Source organism: Panthera onca, chromosome D3 (assembly GCF_046562875.1).
Source record: "Panthera onca isolate mPanOnc1 chromosome D3, mPanOnc1 haplotype 2, whole genome shotgun sequence".
NCBI classification, from domain to species: domain Eukaryota; kingdom Metazoa; phylum Chordata; class Mammalia; order Carnivora; family Felidae; genus Panthera; species Panthera onca.
Window position 1 is genome coordinate 28545810 of NC_138350.1, and position 20277 is coordinate 28566086.

At 42.0% G+C, this 20277-nt stretch overlaps 1 protein-coding gene across 1 annotated transcript in view; it reads right to left on the reverse strand.

The window, feature by feature from the left end:
- Positions 1–5645, reverse strand: part of CRKL (CRK like proto-oncogene, adaptor protein) — a 37074-nt gene extending 31429 nt beyond the window's left edge. Inside the window, exon 1 of the mRNA XM_060613069.3 lies at positions 4717–5645. Coding sequence (XP_060469052.1) covers positions 4717–5027 — 311 coding nt within the window. The 5' untranslated portion in view covers positions 5028–5645. The remainder of the gene's footprint in view (positions 1–4716) is intronic.
- Positions 5646–20277: the final 14632 nt, after the last annotated feature.

Genomic DNA, 20277 nt, shown 5'->3' on the forward strand with positions numbered 1-20277 from the left:
CCAGTACTTTACATGTCACAACTCTTAACCGGGCAAACTTCCATTCCCAGCATAATGACAATGTTCTTGTATCTCATCTGAATCAAATTTAGAGGAGTTAACTACCGGTAAGAAGAAAACCAAAGGTTTATTCATGGTGCCAAATTCTATGCTAATCAAAATTACTGGTAATCTTTCTCCCCCAATCCTAATTATAAAAGTCCAGATTTTAGATCCCTCAAATATTTGGAACAGGGGATGTGGGAGGAGGTGTGACCATGATGCCCATGGCATCCTCTGGTCCATGCAAGGCTTGGCTTCTGTTTCACAGGTGGGAGGGCCCTCCTCTGGGCACTCAGACTAGGCTGGGCATCCTTTTCCAGCTACTCTATCATATTAGATAGCATGGAAATTGCCTTTAAAAAATCCCAGTACCAGTAATCTTCTCAAGAATTTGACAGGGATTATTTTGATTCAATGTTAGTTCTATGTTACCAAATACATGTAACATGCAATGTCTGTTGAGAAAATCAAATATTTTCTCTAAGGGTCAACTTGCCTCAATTAAAAAACTTTACTTTTCATGATTTTTCTCCTAGCCTTCATATAGCTATATAAGCTAAGAACTGGAGATTTTATAAGCAAAGTAAGCTATACAAAGCACAGTTTCTAAACCACAGGAAAACATATTTCATATCTAAACAATCCACTCAGGAATCTTCTGAAACATTCTGTTGTTAAACTGGAAATCACCTCCATTAAATTAAGAAGCACTAGCACTTACCTGAATACTAACTATAACTTAATGAACAGAATCTTAAAAATGTTTATACTCAAATAAGTTGGAGGTGAAAACCACCAAAGGTTTTGTTCACCAACTGTAATATAAAAAGTACACTCACATGCTGAAAGAGAATCCTTTAAGGTCACTCAAAATCAACAAAAGCCATCTGACAAGACATAACACCTTTTGGAGGTTTTTTTCTTAAATTAAAAACAAAATTTAATTTAAAACCCACCACAGGAATACCCACAAATACAAAAAGGAATTAATAAGATAAACTGAGAAGATACAAAGTTACTAATGTATCAAGTCATTTTGGTTTCTTCTTTCTCTTTCCTCATCATTCCCCACTCCCCTCCCATCAGCAACTCAATCTTAACTCCAAAACAGGCACCTCCAAGCCATAGCTCAAGTCAGTCTGTATGAACTATGACACATATATGTTATCAGCCATGAACATTTTGCACCTGAATAGCAGTGACAACCCCAGAGGACTCCCCTGCTTCAAATTCCTTCCACGGGACCCACTGTGCTTTAATTAAAATCCAATTTCCTTATCTTGATCATTATATCTCATAACTCTTATTGGACCCCCTTATTTAAGCACCATACTCCCGAGGCGCCTGGGTGGCTCAGTCAGTTTTGAGAGTCCCTCTTGGATTTTGGCTAACATCATGATCCTAGGGTCGTGGGATGGAGCCCTGTGTCGGGCTCAGCATGGAGTCTGCCTAAGATTCTCTCTCTCCCCCTCAGTTCCTCTCCCCAGTTTGAGCTCTCTAAAACAAAATAAAACAAAACAACAAAACTCTCACCACTACCAACCTACTATCTTTTTCACCTCTGGACTTTGTGTAAGCTCTTCCCTATGACTGAAAGGTTCTTCCCCTTCTCTTAATCCAAGCCTTCCCAAGGCTTGCCTCTTCTCTACCCTTAGTTAACATCGTGTTTCTCTGACCACACTACATCAGGTAGGTCTCTTCTATTATATTCTCTCTGCCCAGCTGCATTTCCTTCATAGCATTTATTAATCTTGTATTTTATTTATTTTCCTAATTTTTAGTTGGTCTCTTCCACTAAAATATAAGTTCTATTATGGAAAAAGTATGTCTGCCATCCATTGTTCTCAACTTCTATCACTGACATATAATGCTCATAAACATTTGAAAATACAAAACTAAATGTTAAGGAACATTCCAATAAAAAAGATCAGACTAGGAAACAAGCACCAGTCCTCAAATTCTGAGGAAGTCATACTGTTATAATTTTTCACTAAGCAAAATTAAAAAGCTAAGGGGCATGAAACTTTGGCCTTAAAAGCTCAATTCTGACGCCTAAATAACTAAACCACTTAATTTATCTTGTTTGGATGTGAAGAGGCATTTTTAAAAAATGTTTACTTTTTAAAGAGAAAGAGAGAGAAGGCTCACGCGTGGGTCAGGGCCACAGACAGGGGGACACAGGATCCGAAGCAGGCTCCATGCTGACAACAGGGCTCGAACCCACTAACCACAAGATCATGACCTGAGCCGAAGTCAGATGCTCAACCATCTGAACCACCTGGGCGGCCCTGGGTGTGAAGAGGCATTAAACTGACTTGCTTTTGGTCAAGGCTTTACAGGATACCTCTAGTTTTTTCTGAAGGTTGAAAACATATTAAACCAAATCGGCGAATTTCAAGCTTGAAGGACAGTCCAAAGATTAAGAAAGTAAATCCAGTCAGGATCTAATCCAACCAGCATTGTGATCACCCTCTGATCACAATGAAAAACAAGAAACTAAATTACAGCAACATGCCTGGGGCAGAGAGCAAAAAGAGGGAGAAGGGAAAAACAATTAAAGCTGCAGTGTAAGCGGGAGGGCTTATTATTTGAGGGGCCTAGAACAGCAGTTAAGATTTCAATACGCGAGGAGTGGGGGTTAGGCAATCAAGGGAAGAGCCAATAGCCCCAGTTGGCTAGTGGGGCTGCACTAAAGGAAGAACGGGTAGGGGAGAGGGAGGAGGACAGGCAACAAAAACATAAAGTTATGTCTGGTATCTGGGAAGACACATGTATGAAAAATGCGGAGTTGTTTTTGTTGGTAATGGGAAGCCACTGCAGCATACTCCCTTTTCTCTCTAGGAGGGAATTCAACCATTTACTCACACTTTCTCAAACAGCTGTATTAATAGTATCTGTCACCTCAAAGCAAGCACAGTGCCTTTCATATAACACGGCTTAATAAATGCCTGAAATTAATGACATAATTCACCTCCATGAGTTGGAGAATTCACTTAAACATATTAAAAATCTCATTACAGTTGGTTCTGATATTCTCTCCAACCCCTTAGATCAGAATTATACTATGCTCAAAGTTGACTCTAATTGCCAGCATCTTTGGGGACCTGGAGATTTCACTAATCAGATTCTTGGTGCCTAGGTTTTTATTATACACTATTCGATTTATAATCACTTTCTCCCAGTTTTTAAAGTCCATTTGGTTCAGCAGTTAATCTTACAGTCATGATACCGTCATGGCTTTGTTTCTTCTCTATCTTATTCCACAGAAGCAACACTTACGCATGCAGTGGGGGTTCCTTAATTATTATAGCTTTTAATGGTTAAAGCTCAGAGCAACATCTTGCCAGCGAATCTATAAAATCAGAAACATTTCATTCCAAAAAAACCAGTATTAGCATCCTATCCCTTTTAAACAGATGTTCAAAAAGCAAAATGGGCAGTAAAATACCTTTTATTAAAATAAAAATTCTAGGCAATTTCTTCAGTTCAAATTTGGCATAATTTAAATAAAAGTGAGAAAATACTAAAGACAAATTAAAGCAAGTAATCAAATAAAACAATGCACTTTACTTGAAAAGGAGGATGCTTGATGCTCGGAGTCACTTTGGAGGCCTAACTTTATTTATTTATTTTGGGGGGGCAGGGGAGAGGCAGAGAGAGAGGGAGAGCAGATCCTTAGCAGGCTGGGTGCTGTGAGAGCAGAACCCGATGCAGGGCTTGAACTCACAAACCATGAGATCATGACCTAAAGCTGAAGTTGGTGGCTTAAAAACTGAGCCAGCCAGGAGCCCTTGGGTGCTTAACTTTAATATTAAATCATTAGACTCAGAAATATCCAAAAAGCATATCTGAAACTAAACTTGCATAGAATTAAGAAAGTGTTGCTCTAAATTTGTCCTTTAGTAAGTAACATTATAACCTTATCCCTCCTTAGAATTTAACCAGATTGATTTCTGACCTATTAATGATCCAGCTTGGGAGTAAACTATAAAATAAAAACTTAAAAATATGTCTTAGATGAAGCCAATACACCTTATTTTAAAATTTCTGTAATTATAAAACAAAAGGTGTCTGGCATTAATTCAAACCTGGCACCAAGTTATCAATATATAGTTCTGATGTTTCACAGTTAAAGGTTTTGTTTCTGAACGCTCAAGCATTTTCATTTGTCGATTGTTCCAAAGGCTGCAGTCCAAGAGTTCTAAAACTGGAGCAGGGAGTTGCAAGAACCTTGAGTAGTGTGCAAAATTGAGTGTACGGACATTTTTAGGGAGGGGGGAAAGTCACGACTACTTTGAGATTCTCAAATAAGTCTGTGGTCCAAAAAAGGTTTAAAAACAACAATAAAACATTCTGCTGTAGTAGAATAAGCCAATAGATAATATGACAAAGGGCAAAAAAAAGCGTGCATTTTAACTATGCAAACCACCGTTAAACATGTTTAAAACGCATCCCCGCATTCAGTGACCCAGATCCTGACACTAGCCTTCCGTTCAGAATGCCTTCTGGAAAATAATTGGGTTCAGAATGGGGTGAAACGGGTTCAATCGCCCCTCGCCGCACCCCCCTCCCCCAACTCTTCGATAGATCCCAAGCGGACAAGCCCCTGCCATTCTCGACTCTCCTCCGCGGTCGGAGTGGGCTGTGCGCCCGAGGACGCGGGCGCTCGCATACCTGGGCGCGGGCTCGATAAGGGTGGTGGTGTCCAGGTAGTGGATCTTGTAGAACTCCAGCAGGGCCGGCAAGTGGTCAAATTCCTGGTCCCCAATCTTAAAACGGCGGTTGGGCAGAGAGTTGATGATGTAGTGGGAGACCCGCGAGTTCTCGGACACGGACAGCACATAATCCCCAGGGCAGGTGGAGGAATCGCGAACTAGGAACATACCGTGGCGCTGGCCCTGGAGCCGGGTCTGCGCCTCCTGGCGAGACACCGGCCCCATGTACCAGGCGGAGCGGTCTGAGGAGTCGAACCTGGCGGAGGACATGGTGTCGAGCCGGGGCTCTGCGGCGAGTCGGGGCGGCGGCTGCTCTCTTCTGTTCTGGACGCCTCTGCCCGACAGACGGCTTTGCGGCCAAGGAAGGGCCTCTTGGCACACCTCGAGGCGCGCTTAGAGGGCCGAGCCACCTTCCTCTCGGCTCCGGGCCCGCAGCATCCTCCGCCGCCGCCCGCCTGCTCCGGGGCCGCCTTACGGAGGGAGCCGGCCCGGGGAATGCGGAGCAGAGCCCGAGGTCGGGGCGGGCGAAGCCGAGCCGCAGCGGAGGCCGCCCCGGGGTTCTCGGGCTGCCCGGAGTACCGGGGTGCCTCCAATCACTCCTGGCCTGGAACGCGCCGACTCCGCGCCCCCCCACGACTCTGCACCGAAACCCGCCGCCACGCAAAGAACCGGACTCCTAAAAGCGTCGCGCCTCCGGGGCGGCTTTGCCGAGCCCGTTCCCAAGAGCCACAGCAACAAAATGGCGGACGCAGGACAAGCGGCCGGCCACCTCCCCCTCAGCTCAGCGCACTCTCTCTGCGCACGCGCGGGCTCCGGCTCCCAGCTGCCGCCTGGGCCCTCCCCTTGTCGTCGCCCGGCTCCACCAATCAGGAACACGGTCGTGACGGTCGGGGCGTGCGCCACTCGCGGCCGCTCCCGCGTTCCGGGTGGAGGCGGGGGAGGCGGGGGAGGCGGGGGAGGCGGTGGTGGTGGCGGCCACTCCCTTCTTCCTGGGCTGCGGTGCGCCGCCGGGGGCGCTGCCGCGGCCGGCCCTCCCCGCGCTGGCAGGAAAACAGCTGGAGACTAGAGGGAGCGGCATTTCGAAAACCTGCTCTGGGAACAAAGCATTAACGTACACGCCGAATCTCTGGCCATGGGGGCGTGGCACTGAGGTGACCTGGCCGGCCTAGGGGCTCAGGGGGACCCGCCCTGAGGGATACCGATGGGCGGACAGGCCCAATGGGTCGAAGTGGTTCTGGAAGGAGATGACCGCGGGGGCTGAGGTGACCAGCAGACAGGGACGAGGTGGCCTCGACCCGAAGTGGCCCGATAGGTTAAGGGACCCAGAGTGGCCAGGAGACTCGACAGGCAGCATTGGGGGGTTGTGGAGGTTATATCGAAAGGAGTAAACGGTCTAGGAAGTCCACAGTCTGGTGCAGTCTGGCCATCATTAATTAGCGCTTGATTGATACAAGTGAAACGCAAACGCCTCCGGGCGTGGCCTGAAGACCTCATCTGCTCTGGATTCTGCAGCTTCTCTGAATCTCCCAGTCCTTGGCTGACCCTACTCCCGCCAGGACCTCCTAGCCTGTTTCCCCGCCCCGCCCTAGAATGAAATTTTAAGAGAACAGGGATCTTGTATGTCTTGTTCACTTATGGACCTAGCACAATGTCTGGACCTGAACTGATGCTCAAATATTTATTGAATGAATGACTGTTCAGAAAAACCACCAGGTTACTGGTGCCTGATTTATTGGTAGCACCATCCCTGGAACTGGACAGACAAGAAAGCATGTCCAAAAAGGGAGACGCAGGCAACACAAACCCATACTTAGATCCCTTTGTCAATGGAATTTCATTTTGGCTGTTTGCATCCAAGTTGATCATATACTGGATTCTAGGGTGATAGGTGATATCTATCTTAGAGTAAGCTAAAGGGGAAATGTCAAGGTCTAGTGCCTTTTGTGACATAGCATAAGCAGGTTTTCATCTTCCAAAAACTGTCATGACTCAGGTACAATTTGAATAGCACAAAATTTGAAGATGACTGTTGGGATTCAAATCTTGCTCCATTGACTAGCTGGGTGACCTTGGACCAATTACTTAATCATTCTATGCCTCATATATTTAACAAGCTAATACATGTAAAGTGCTTAGAATAGTGCCTGGCACATATTAAACATCATATAAGAGCTTTTAATTATTACTATTCAGCCTCTATCTGGGCTTCTGCCTCCATAGCCTAAAGGTGTGCAGATCTTTCAATGGGTGAATGAGGGTAGGGAGAAAACTCTCCGTTTGATTTTCTAGCTACCTTTTCTTACCAGATTTTACCACTTCATCATCAGCCACTCTTTGCCCAGCCTTTATTTGGATTCTACCCTTACTTTGAAACTGACCTTTGGAAATCATCACTGATCTCCACTGAACCTAGCATTTTCTTTGATCTACCTGGCCCTATGTGTCTATACTGAAAATCTGTGGAAAGAATCCCTTTTTTTTTAATTTTATTTTTTTTAAGCTTCTGAGCCACTAATACAATTTTTCTTTCTCTTTAATATACTTGTTTGTTTTTTGTTTTGTTTTTTAACTCAGAACCCTGAGATCAAGACCCGAGCTGAGATCAAGAGTCAGATACTTAACCTACTGAGCCACTCACGTGCCCCTCTTGGTCTTTTTTGATAGCACTTTTGTCTCCAGCCTCTGTGTGTAGAAGCTCAGTACTTAATCGCTCTACAGCCTCTCCTTTGGTAGGCTAATAATGAAGGTTTTAGGAATCACCTGTTTATTGGTGACACGGAAGCATGTATATTCTAAAAGTAGAACAGAATCTGACCACACCCTGTAATTTCTATGCAAACTCTATGATCACAGCCTAAATTCTTATCACTTTCCGTTGTGATTGTTTATAAACATCTCTCTGGTCCTAATCAGAATGTCTTGAAGGCCTCCTTTACTATTATTTTTTGTATTCCCAGTGCCCAACACAGTGCCCAGCACATAATATATACTTAAAATAAATGGTTTTTGAATGTAGGTGGATAACGATGAGAAGAAGCCAGAGCAAAGAAGATTTATTGTAGTAAAGGTAAGGTGATTTTTGTCACTATTTCCTGTTAATTAACATAATAAATGTATTTAAAATAGGTCTTTGGACCTGAGGTTTATTTAACCCTATATCTACCCTTATGTTTTATCTTCTGTTTGGATTAAATTGTGCCTCTCAGCTTCCCCTTTTCTGTCAATAGCCATCAGTGTTTTCCTAATGTGCAGACTCAAATCTGAGTCATTTTGTACTTAACTAAATAACTCAAAAATACCTAATTTATATAGTGTTTTCCAATTCACAAAACTTTGCATAATACATTGTTTTACTCACTCCAACCAAAGTCCCATGAAATCCTTTTTTATAGATGATCCAGAAGCTCAGAGAGGTTAAGTGACTTGCTGACATAAGTTATTATAAATTATATAATTTGCAAGAGGCAGAGCTGGCACTCCTGAGCCAGGTCTCCTGACTCAGAGTCAGTCTCACTTTATTGTTACACAACTGCCTATAATTTAGTCCATTTTCTTTGTTTTGCTGATCAGGAAACTGAGGTCTTCCAATGTAAATTTTAACACCAGGAAGGAATATTAATCTTATAATACAGAGGAGTGGTTGGACTTGTCCCTCTTTTTGGATTTCAGATAGTACCATCATTCAGCTGCCAAAGTGCCATGATCCCCTCTTGAAAAATTTATATTACAGATGGATCAAAATGCCTCTCCTTTTGCTTCAAAATAGTCCCCTGGGGGATGGAGTATGGACCGGATAAAGGTAGAAATAAGAGTGCCCTTGTGTTGGTAACTGTTGAAGCTAGGTAACAAGACGTGTGTTTGGGGCAGGATGGGAAGGGTGAATTATAGTATATTCTATTTTTTTATACGTTTGGAATTTTTCATAATACATTTTTAAAAGTGCTTTACTTTCCCTTAGTACAGCTGAGACAAGCTTTAAAACAAATTCCAGGGGCACCTGGGTGGCTCAGTCGGTTGAGTGTCTGACTTCAGCTCAGGTCATGATCTCGTGGTTTGTGGGTTCGGAGCCCCGTGTTGGGCTCTGTGCTGACAGCTCAGAGCCTGGAGCCTGCTTCAGATTTTGTGTCTCCCTCTCTCTCTGCCCCTCCCCTGCTCATGCTTTGTCTCTCTCTCTCTCTCTCTCTCAAAAACAAAATGAAAACATAAAAAAAAAATTTTTAATTCCAAAAAATGTTTCTAGATGCTAAGATATAACAAAATGGAAGTGAATGGAGAAGCAACAAGGAAGCATTAAGAAAAAAAAGGGAGAGGTTGCTGTAACATAAAGATTTGTGATTCTGCCTGAGCTTGCTCATTCCCAGGGTTTCCAGATGGCATTATACTTAGATTTTTCTTCTAAGATAATTACAATCTAGTCTCAAAGGACTGACAAAGCTTTTCAAGTACCTTGTCCAGATCCCTTACTTCCTAGCCCTGAGGCTGCCTCTGTGCAAAGGGCACAATCTTGGGACAACCTACTGTTGACTTTGTTCTCCCCTATCTGGGCAGGTCCAATCCTGATGATGGTTAAAGCCAGGTAGTCTTCCTATGTTGCTGCCTTACTGAGGACATGAGAAGAGCAAGGGTCTGTCCCTTCTCCTGCCCTTGATTCTTTTCTATCAATGATTCTGAGAGAAGAAGAAGCTTGACCATGTAGGTATGCATACTTGATATATTTACTTCACTGACTTGATAAGGTCAGCAGTTCTCAGATGCTTTCTCCACAAGGATTGGTTGACCTGTTGAATATCTACTGCATTTCTTAACCTAATTTTTTGAGATATTTTCCTCCTATGCAATAAATTTTCTCTTATCAGTTGTTCTCAGTCACTATTCCCCCATGTTTTACATATATATATATATATATATATATATATATATATATATACATATGTATGTGTGTATATATATATATATATATATTTTTTTTTTTTTTTTTTTTGAGAGACAGCACAAGTAGGGGAGAAGGGCAGAGGGGGAGAGGGAGAGGGAGAGGGAGAGGGAGAGGGAGAGGGAGAGGGAGAGGGAGAGAGAGAGAGAGAGAGAGAGAGAGAGAGAATCTTAAGCAGGCTCCACACTCAGCATGAAGCCCAACAGGGCTCAATCCCATGACCCTGGGATCATGACTTGAGCCAAAATCAAGAGTTGGACACTCAACTGACCGAGCCACCCAGGCAGCCCTACATGTATTTCTAAGTTTATCTCCCTAAAACAAAAAAAGGAGCTTATTAATGATTTGCTTTTTTCCCCCTCCTATTACTTTCCTACTACAATACTAATAATGTTCATATCCCCCTCACAATTTTCCATACCAAGCTATTTAAAATATCAATGTAATAATCACTTCTTTCACGGGGTGGTATCTTTGAACTAGACTTAGTTGCCATATCCAGAAGCTCTATTGGCCACTATAGAAAGCACTGGCCTGACCTTATTCTAGTGTGGTTTTTATTTTTTTAAGTTTTCTTTTCCTTTTTTTTTTTTTTTTTTTTTTGTAATCTCTACACCCAGCATGGGGCTCGAACTCATAACCTTAGATCAAGGGTCACACGCTCTTCTGACTGAGCCAGCCAGGTGCCGTTTTCTAGTGCTTGCAAGTGTGGTCATGTTCTCCTTGCCATTTTCTAACATAGTTATAATTGCTGTGTCACCTCTCTTATATAAGTCCACCTTCTTGTCATTTAGCCACTTGTGGGCTGGAAGGCAAATTTTCTTGTTTCCCCTGGATTTTAGAGCATTCTGGAATGCCATTAGTAAAATTCTGAGCAGGATGATCCTTTCACTAGAGGGCACTGATTCCCTTTCACACTTAGCTCAAAGAAACCAATTGTACTCAATTCTTTACACTGGGGGTATGTCACCAAATTTTTCCATGAATGGTCAGATAGTAAATATTTTAGGCTTTGCAGGCGAAGAGGAAAGGCAATATTATGTAGGTACTTGTGTAACAAGAGGAAAAAAATTTCCCACAAATGTTTTAAGTGAAATTCAAAATATGATAGCAATTGAGTATAACTTCTTTATACTCCAGGTATGCTAATGAGAAGAATGGAATTCTTTTGTTTGGGATAATATTTTGCTTAATTAGGCTCAAATTTAGTGTTCCCTATCATCAAATATTCAGCTATAAATGCTGATTTGTAATGATACTACATGTTTCATCTTTGAAAATGTCTCCATCCAGATGGTACTGCCAGTACTGGTGTTGGTCCATGAGCATGATTTTAATTGAGCATATTTATTGTTGGAAGACATATATAGGATTCTGTTAGATTCTTCTGATGTTTGTCGTTTAGCTTCTTGTTAGTTACAGATTAGTCATTTCCATTTGAAGGTTAGGTGGAAGCTCCTCTGTTGCACAATGAAATGGATTTTGAAATATGGAAATTTCCACTGCACTTGACATCAAGGTCTGGCGATATTGCTTCTTCTAATTTTTGACATTACAGGAAGTATATAAAGCTGTTTTACATTATTTGTGATTCAAAACATTATTGTCAAAATGACTTTGTTACAGTACACATTTCACATATAAGCACTGCTTTGCTTTGTAATTTTAGGTTGAATTCATTGAGAAACACTATCAAGCCTGTAGCAAAAGCTAATTTCCAATTCTTCAGTAATGATGGTTTGGAATAGTTCTCTGTTCTGAAAAATTTCAATCTAGGCTCTAAGCTGAAAAAAAATTGCAGTAAAATGTTACCACTGCTAAGCCATCAAAATGCTGTGTAGTAGGGCAAGTCAGGATATTCAGCTTCTATCTTTGACAAAACTTCATAGACCTGATGATGGTTAGGTACAAAAGCCTGCCCCTCAGGCCTACACTTCAAAATAAGCAGGTGAGCTGTTTTTACTTTATTTTATTTATTTATTTTTTTAAATGCTTATTTATTTATTTTGAGAGAGAGATCGTGAGTGGGGAAGGGGCAGAGAGTGAAGATCCCAAGCAGCCTCTGTGCTGTCAGTGCAGAGCCCCATGTGGGGTTTAGACTCATGAACCATAAGATCATGAGCCAAAATCAAGGGTTGGATCCTTAACCAACTGAGCCACTCAGGGCACCCGAGCGTCTTTCACTTTAAATATTGGCTGCATGGGCTGCCTCTGAGCTGGGAACTGGGGTAGGTAGGTCCAACCCCACAGGCCCTTTAAGAGCTATCTCTCAGATCGCTACAATCTTGAGTCTGGGGATGTGAGCTACACTGTTTTTCAAAGTTAGGTATTTTGGGGGCTTGTCTCTCAGGTGCAGGTCCTAAAAGTTGAGGTACCTGACATGAGGCTCCTCAGGGAAAAGCTGTGGGATTTGAGTTTTCTCCTAGTTGTGGCTTGCTGCACAGGAGTGGGGTTTATGGCAAAATTGTTTCTCAGCTTCTCCTACCTGCTTCAGTGTTTTCTTCTCATTTGCCTCAAGTGTAGTTGCCATTCAACCAGCCTTTAGGTTTTTTAAAGAGGAAATCGTTCCATATGTTGCTGTAGACTCAGTAAGTCTGTGGGAGGAGGCGAGTTCAGGATCTTCCTGTACCACCATCTTGAACCAGAACCTGTCTTGTTTTTAGTTGACTATTGATGATACTCCCAGTGTCTTCTAATTTTTGAGCAACTGTTCTCACTGAATGACTAAGAGTCTAAAATGAGTGTATTTTCTCTGGACATATTTCTTTGCCTGCTACAATGAAACACAATTTAATTAGCATTAGTAAGCAGCTTTCTTTGGCTAACCAATGAGCCACTTGGAAACCTACTTTGCTTGCAACTTCATTTTCATTTGTTTTTGTGAAGAAATTCTGATGAGAAAACTCTCAAATTTTCTGACTGTTGTTTTCCTGTGAGTTGGGGACACTGTGATGACCACTTAGTGTAAGGTGATATACGTTAGCACAGATAGAGCATCACTGTATAATAAACCCAGTGTGTTGCCATGTAATTCATTAACAAAAATCTACCGTCCACTTTGCCCTAGAAATGTGATATTCAGAATTTGCCTTTCTTCTTTTCACAATGGATGTGCACAAGCAGTAAAAACATAAAATGCTGTGCTACAATGTCAACACATGGCATTTGGAACTGTTGAGCTATAATTGTATCATGGCAATTTGTAGGGCACAGAGCTGAGCAGAGTGCAAAGAGATAACAGTGCCATTTAATCTCTATCCCAACAATTCAACTCTGCCATTGTAGTAGGAAAGCAGCCATAAACAACATGTGGGTTTATCCCAATGGGTATGAGTATAGATTTATTTCAATAAAACTTTATGGACCCTGAGATTTCAATTTCACCTAAGTTTCATGTGTCATGAAATATCCTTCTTTTGATCCCCTCCCTGCCACCATTTAAAGATGTAAAACTATTCTTTGGCCAAAGGCCATACAAAAAGCCAGTGGTCTACATTCAGCCCATTGGACATTGTTTGCCATCTTCCATATTGAACGTGTGTGTCTTTGTCCTGTTCCCAGTGGGACCCAGGATTTTTTAGAATCCCTGCCACAACTTCTATAGGCCTACTCTTCCCTGAGAAAGGCCCCTCATTACAACCTCACACCCATGATAAATAGAGTCAGTGTTTGTTTGCATCTTACTCTATCTCTACGTCTGGCCAGTGCCCTGTTTCATAGCATTCAGCCCTAGACAACCTAGTACATGATCCATGGTTACATCCCACAGCACTGTCAACATTTATCCAGATGGAGTTCCTTCATCTAGGGACAGTATTCCACCCATAACGGGGTTTTGAGCCACCAGTTAGGTTCTAGGACATAGAGAAAAGACCAAAAACTACCCACACCCACAACACAAAAGCTGCAGTTGACCCTTGACCAACATAGGTTTGAACTGCAGAGGTCTGCTTATACACACATGGATCTTTGTCAAAAAATACAGTACAGTACTACAGAAAATGCATTTTCTCTTCCTTAATATTTCTTAAACAATTCTTTTTTCATTTATTTATTTTTGAGAGACAGAGACAGAGTGTGAGTGGGAGAAGAGCAGAACGAGAGGGAGACACAGAATCCAAAGCAGGCTCCAGGGTCTAAGCTGTCAGCACAGAGCCCGATGTGGGGCTCGAACGCATAAGCTGTGAGATCATGACCTGAGCCAAGGTCGGACGCTCAACCGACTGAGCCACCCAGGTGCCCCTCTTCCTTAATATTTCTTAATAACATTTTCTTTAGCTTCCTTTGTTGCGAGAATACAGTATATAATACATATAACATACAAAATACATGTTAATTATGTGACTATAAGGCTTCTGGTCAACAGTAGCTATTAGTAGTTAAGTTTTCAGGGAGTTAAAAGTTACATGTGGATTTTTGCCTGCACAGGATTTTTAACTAACTCCCACATTGTTCAAGGGTAAACTGTGCCTCTCTGAGACTGAGACGGATGTAAAGCAGTGATTCTTAAATCTTGCTGAACATTTGTTCACCTGGGCAGCATAAAAACAAGCAAAAAACAAAAAAACACAACACTCAGGCCCCATCTCAAGAGACTCATTTAATTGACCTGGAGAGACCTGAGTTATATTTAAAAAGACAAACAAACAGGTAATGCATCCATATGGTTCAAATGAAAAAAAAAAAAATTAGACACCTATACCATCTATCTTGGAGGCCCCTATAGTTTACTACTTTTATTTGCCTTTTGTGTATTACACAAGTGATTCATTATGCAAGTAAAGGAAACATTATATCCATGCTTCTGCATCTGGCTTTTAAAAAATTTAATAATATATCTTGGAAACATTTCCATTATCAGTGTGTAGAGGTGTTCTTTGTTGTTTGTTTTTACATTTGCATAATATTCCACTGTGAAGATATACCATAGATTATTTAACCTATCTCTGTAGATGGATATTCAAATTATTCCCAAGTTCTTATTGTTATAAACAGTACCTCAGTGTATAACTTTGTATGCATATAATTTCATAAGTATGCAGGTGTTTTAGTTTGGGCTGCCATAATAAACTACCAAAGACTGAATGGCTTATATGTAAAAAATTATTTCTCACAGTTCTGGTGGCTGGGAGGTCCAAGATCAAGACATCCACAGATCCAGTGTCTGGTGAGAGCCCACTTCCTAGTTCCTGTGTCCTCACATGGCAGAAGGAAAGGGTGAGGGAACTCTCTGGGGTCTTTTTGATAAAGGCACTAATTCCATTCATAAGGGCTCCACCTTCATGACCTAGTCACCTCTCATAAGCCCACTTCCTAATACCATCACATTAAGGATTAGATTTCAGTATATATATTTTGGGGGGCATTAAACATTCAATCTGCAATAGTAGGTATTTCTGTAGAATGAATTCCTAAAAGATTAAAGGATAAATGGTACATATGGACAAATTTCCTTTCTTGAACATCATACCATTTTGTCCTTCAGCAGTAACATAGAAGAATGCCTCTCTCCCCACAGCCTCATTGACAGTGTGTTAGACTAGCCCGGACTCATGTAGTGACTTAACACAATAAAGGTTTATTTCTGACTTATAAGCAGACAGGGCAGTGTTCCTCTGTGCAGCAACTCAGCAATCCAGGCTGGTGGAAGCTCCACCATCCTGAAGGTACACCAAGTGGAACAAACACTTGACCTTCTCCCTCGGTAGTTGAATTTTAGAACTGGAGAGTCTCTTTCATTTAAGAACACCAGCTATTAAATGCTTCAGCCCAGAGGATGTATGTTAATTCTGTTTGCAGAATTATGAATCAGAATGAGTCACATGCCAAGCCTCAATGAAAGGGGACCAGGGAATTGAATCCCCATATCCTCAGAAGTAGAGGAGAAGTAGAAGAGAATATTGGTGAAATTGTATGTCCAATTTTTAAAACTTTATTAAAAAATTATTTAAAATTTAGTTTTATTTTTTTAATGTTTGTTTATTTTTGAGAGAAAGACAGAGAGAGACAGAGACAGAGCATGAGCAGGGGAGGGGCAGAGAGAGAAGCGAAGCAGGATTCAGGCTCTGAGCTGTTAACAGAGCCCAACGCAGGGCTCGAACTCACAAACCATGAGATCATGACCTGAGCCGAAGTCGAATGCTTAACCAACTGAGCACCCAGGTGCCCCTAAAATTTAGTTTTAACATACAGTCATTTAAGCATCTGACTCTTGCTTTGGGTTCAGGTCATGATCTCATGGTTCATGAGTTTGAACCCCACGTTGGGCTCTGCACTGATAGTGTGGAGGCTGCTTGGGATTCTCTGCCCTCCCCTGCTTTCTCTCCCTCTCTCTCAAAAATAAATAGGGGTGCCTGGGTGGCTCAGTCGGATAAGCGCCCAACTTCAGCTCAGGTCATGATCTTGCAGTTCATGAGTTTGAGCCCTGCTGTCAGCACAGAGCAAACTTCAGATACTCTGTCCCCCTCACTCTCTGCCCCTCCCCCACTTGCACAAGAACTCTCTCTCTCTCAAAAAAAAAAAAATAAACATATAAATAAATAAATACATAAATAAATAAATATTTTTTAAAAAGCCTCTTGTGGTTTGTTTCCCTCCCTCCTCTTCCCCTGCCCCCTCATATGTTCATCTGTTTTGTTTCTTAAATTCCACATGTGAGTGAAATTGTATGGTATTTATCTTTCCCTGATTGACTTATTTTGCTTAGCATAAGACATAGCTCCACCCATGTTGTTGCAAATGGCAAGCTTTCATTCTTTTTGATGGCTGAGTAATATTCCATTGTATATATATCCTACCTCTTTTTTTTTAATTTTTTTTTTAACATTTTATTTATTTTTGAGACAGAGAGAGACAGAGCATGAACGGGGGAGGGGCAGAGAGAGAGGGAGACACAGAATCGGAAGCAGGCTCCAGGCTCCGAGCCATCAGCCCAGAGCCCGACACGGGGCTCGAACTCACGGACCGCGAGATCGTGACCTGAGCTGAAGTCGGACGCTTAACCGACTGAGCCACCCAGGCGCCCCTATCCTACCTCTTCTTTATCCATTCATCAGTCAATGGTATATATCTGACTCTAGATCCTTGCAACTTATATGTGAAAAAAATGTTCAGAGTAGTTTTATTTTACCTTTTTCATATTAGGAATGAGATTGAGCAACTTCACATATGTTTAAGGACCACCTTCAGTAGTTTTTAAAACTCCAGCTAATCCTAATGTACAATCAGACTTGCACCTCCTGGGGCTTTCCTTCTCAGTTTCAATTTTTCATCTGAGAGAAATATCTTTTCCCCTCCGTGATTCATAGGACAGTGGTGACTGACCCTGTGAGAACTTGACCTATAGCTGAGATCCCACCTTTTTAGTAATACTGATAGTTTGATTCTCATTATAAAATAACTTTCAATTCATAACCATAGCATTCATGCCATATAGCCATACCATCATAGGAGGTATATGGTTATTCTGTAACAGTCAGAGTGAGAACTAGAAATCTTTGCGTAAATACAGACTCAGTGCTTACATGTGAGGAGTCTTGTGTCAACCATCTTTATTTGAGGAAGTACCTTGTAACTGCTCTTCACTGTACTCTCATCTCTGTAAGGATAAAATCTCCTGTGAATGATGTAGACAGAAGACAGGAGACTTCAATCCCAAATTCCCCTTCCCTAAAACAAGACTAAAATCTCAAAAGCTGCTATAAAATCATGAACACTTCTTTTCAACGTAGGTCCCCGTTTCCACATTTTTATTTCCTACCCATTATAATAGTGGCTCCCCTGGCCATCTTTGCTTCTGAAAAAGAAGACTTTGTGTTTGTTTAAACCCCCAGATCACCTAGGATTATCCCACTCCATTCCTCATGCAAAGTCTGTTCAAAAAGCCGTCCACAGGGGTACCTGGGTGGCTCAATCGGTTGAGTGTCCGACTTTGGCTCAGGTCATGATCTCATAGTCTGTGAGTTCGAGCCCTGTGTCAGGCTCTGTGCTGCCGGCTCAGAGCGTGGAGCCTGCTTCAGATTCTGTGTCTCCCTCTCTCTCTGCCCCTTCCCCAATCACCCTCTGTCTGTCTCTCAAAAATAAGTAAATATTTAAAAATTAAAAAAAAAAAGCAGTCTACACCTCCTGGGGTTAGGCAATCCAATTGATCAGTCCATACCTGCAATACTAGAGTGACTCAGGGATCTTACAAAAATTTACTCATCAAGGATTCATGGCATAACCATCGTAGCCAGGCAAGCTTTGTGCTGTAATAATTAGGAACCCTGATTGAAAATAATTTAAGCAGTAAGGGTATTTGTCATTTTCCACAACACAAAGTCTGTAGTAGGGCAGCTCCAGATGCAGGATATCCAGACCCTAGGTCTGCTTCTCTGTGATTTTCTTGGTTCTAACCACCTTCAGATTTTGGCTTCTTTTCTGGCTGGTGTCCAGATGTCTGCAAGCACCCCAGGCCTCACATCCAGTCATGACAGTGCCAGTGGAAGAAGGACTTTTTTTTTTTTTTTTAGTAAGCTCCACACCCAACGTGGGTGAACTTGAACTCACAACCTTGAGATCAAGAGTCTGAAGCTCCACCAATGGAGCCACCTAGGTGAACCTTGTGTTCCTTTTTACGAGCAAAGAGCACTTCCTCCAGAAGACTTTCAAGAGATTCCCCTTCCCATCCCCACCCCACTGGGTCACATGTCCACTCCTAAAGCAAGCACCAGGAAGAATAGGAGAGCCGTGCCTGACTTAGACCAAACGTGACTGTGGCTTTGTCATTGGGAAGAAGAAAAAATGTCTAGGTAGCCATTCAAGCAAATGTGGACTAAAACCTCTCCTTACTGGAATTCAGAAAAAGCAGCCCTTTACAAGATCCTGAGATAATGGACATTTACATGATGAATAAACTCAGCACACATGATGTGCATGGCCGTGTGTGGTGAGGCTCAGCCTAAGGAAGGAATAAGAACTAAGCTATCATCAGATTTTAACCTGGCTCAATAGCATTCCTACAGAGAGAGAATGGGGTTTTCAGTTACAATGAGAATTTCACATTTCTCCCTGAGTTTTATTGAGATATAATTGACATATAACATTGTATTAGCTTTAGGTGTACAACATGATTACATACATGTATATATCAGGAAATGGTTAACCACAGTTAACATCCATCACCTCATGGAGTTATGTTTTTCTTGTGAGAACTTTTAAGATTTACTTTCAAATATACAATATAGTATTAATAACTGTAGTCATCATTCTAATATTTATTTTTGGGGGGAGTGCAAGTGGGGGAGGGGCAGAGAGAGGGGGGACAGAGGATTTGAAGTGGGCTCTGTGCTGACAAGCTGACAGCAGTGAGCCCAATGTGGGGTTCGAACTCATGAACCACAAGATCATGACCTGAGCTGAAGTCGGACGCTCAACTGAGTTACCCAGCTGCCCCTGGAGTCACCATTCTATCCATGACATCCCCAGAACTTATTTATTCTATGAGTAGAAGTTTATTATATCTTTTGACCACCTTCACTCATTTCACCCATTCCCCACCCCTGCCTCTGGCAACCCCCAAACTTCTCTGTGTCTGTGTTTATTTTTTTAGATTCCATGCATAAGTGAGGTCATATGATATTTATCTTTCTGTGATTTGTTTCACTTCACATAATGCCCTCAATGCCCATCCATGTTGTTACAAATGGCAGAATTTCCTTTTTTCTGGTTGAATGCTATTCCACTGTGTGTGTGTGTGTGTGTGTGTGTGTGTGTGTGTGTGTGTATCACATTTTCTTTATCCATTCATCCATTGATGGACACTTAGGTTCTTTCCATGTCTTGACTGTTGTAAATAATGCTATGAACATGGCAGGTGCAGGTGCAGATACCTTTTTGAGACAGTGATTTTGTTTCCTTTGGATAAATACCCAGAAGTGAATTTACTAGATCACATGGTAGTTCTATTTTTATCATTTTTTTGGTAAAGATTGTATTTTTTTTTTTTTTTTTTTTTTGAGAGACAGCATGTGAGCAGGGGAGGGGCTGAAAGGGTGAGAGAGAGAATCCCAAGCATATTTCATGCTTATAGTGCAGAGCCCGATGGTGCTCAATTTCAAGAATCATGAGATCATGACCTGAGCTGAAATTGAGTCGGACGCTTAACTGACTGAGCCACCCAGGCATCCCCCCATTCTATTTTTAATTTTTTAGGGAACCTCCATACTGTTTTCCATGGTGACTATACCAATTTACATTCCCACCAACAGTGTAGAAAGGTTCCTTTTTCTCCACATCCTCGCCAACATTTGCTTTTTCTTGTCTTTTTATAATTGCCACCCTAACAGGCATGAGTTGATATCTACCTCATTGTGGTTTTGATTTGCATTTCCCTGTTAAGTGATATTGAGTACTCTTCTTTATTATTTATTTTTTCAAGTTAATTTTTGAGAGAGAGAGAGAGAGAGAGAGAGAGACAGAGACAGAGACAGAGTGTGAGTGGGGGAGGGGCAGAGAGAAATGGAGACACAGAATTTGAAGCAGGCTCCAGGCTCTGAGCTGTCAGCACAGAGCCTGGCGTGAGGTTTGAACTCACGGAGTGCGAGGTCATGA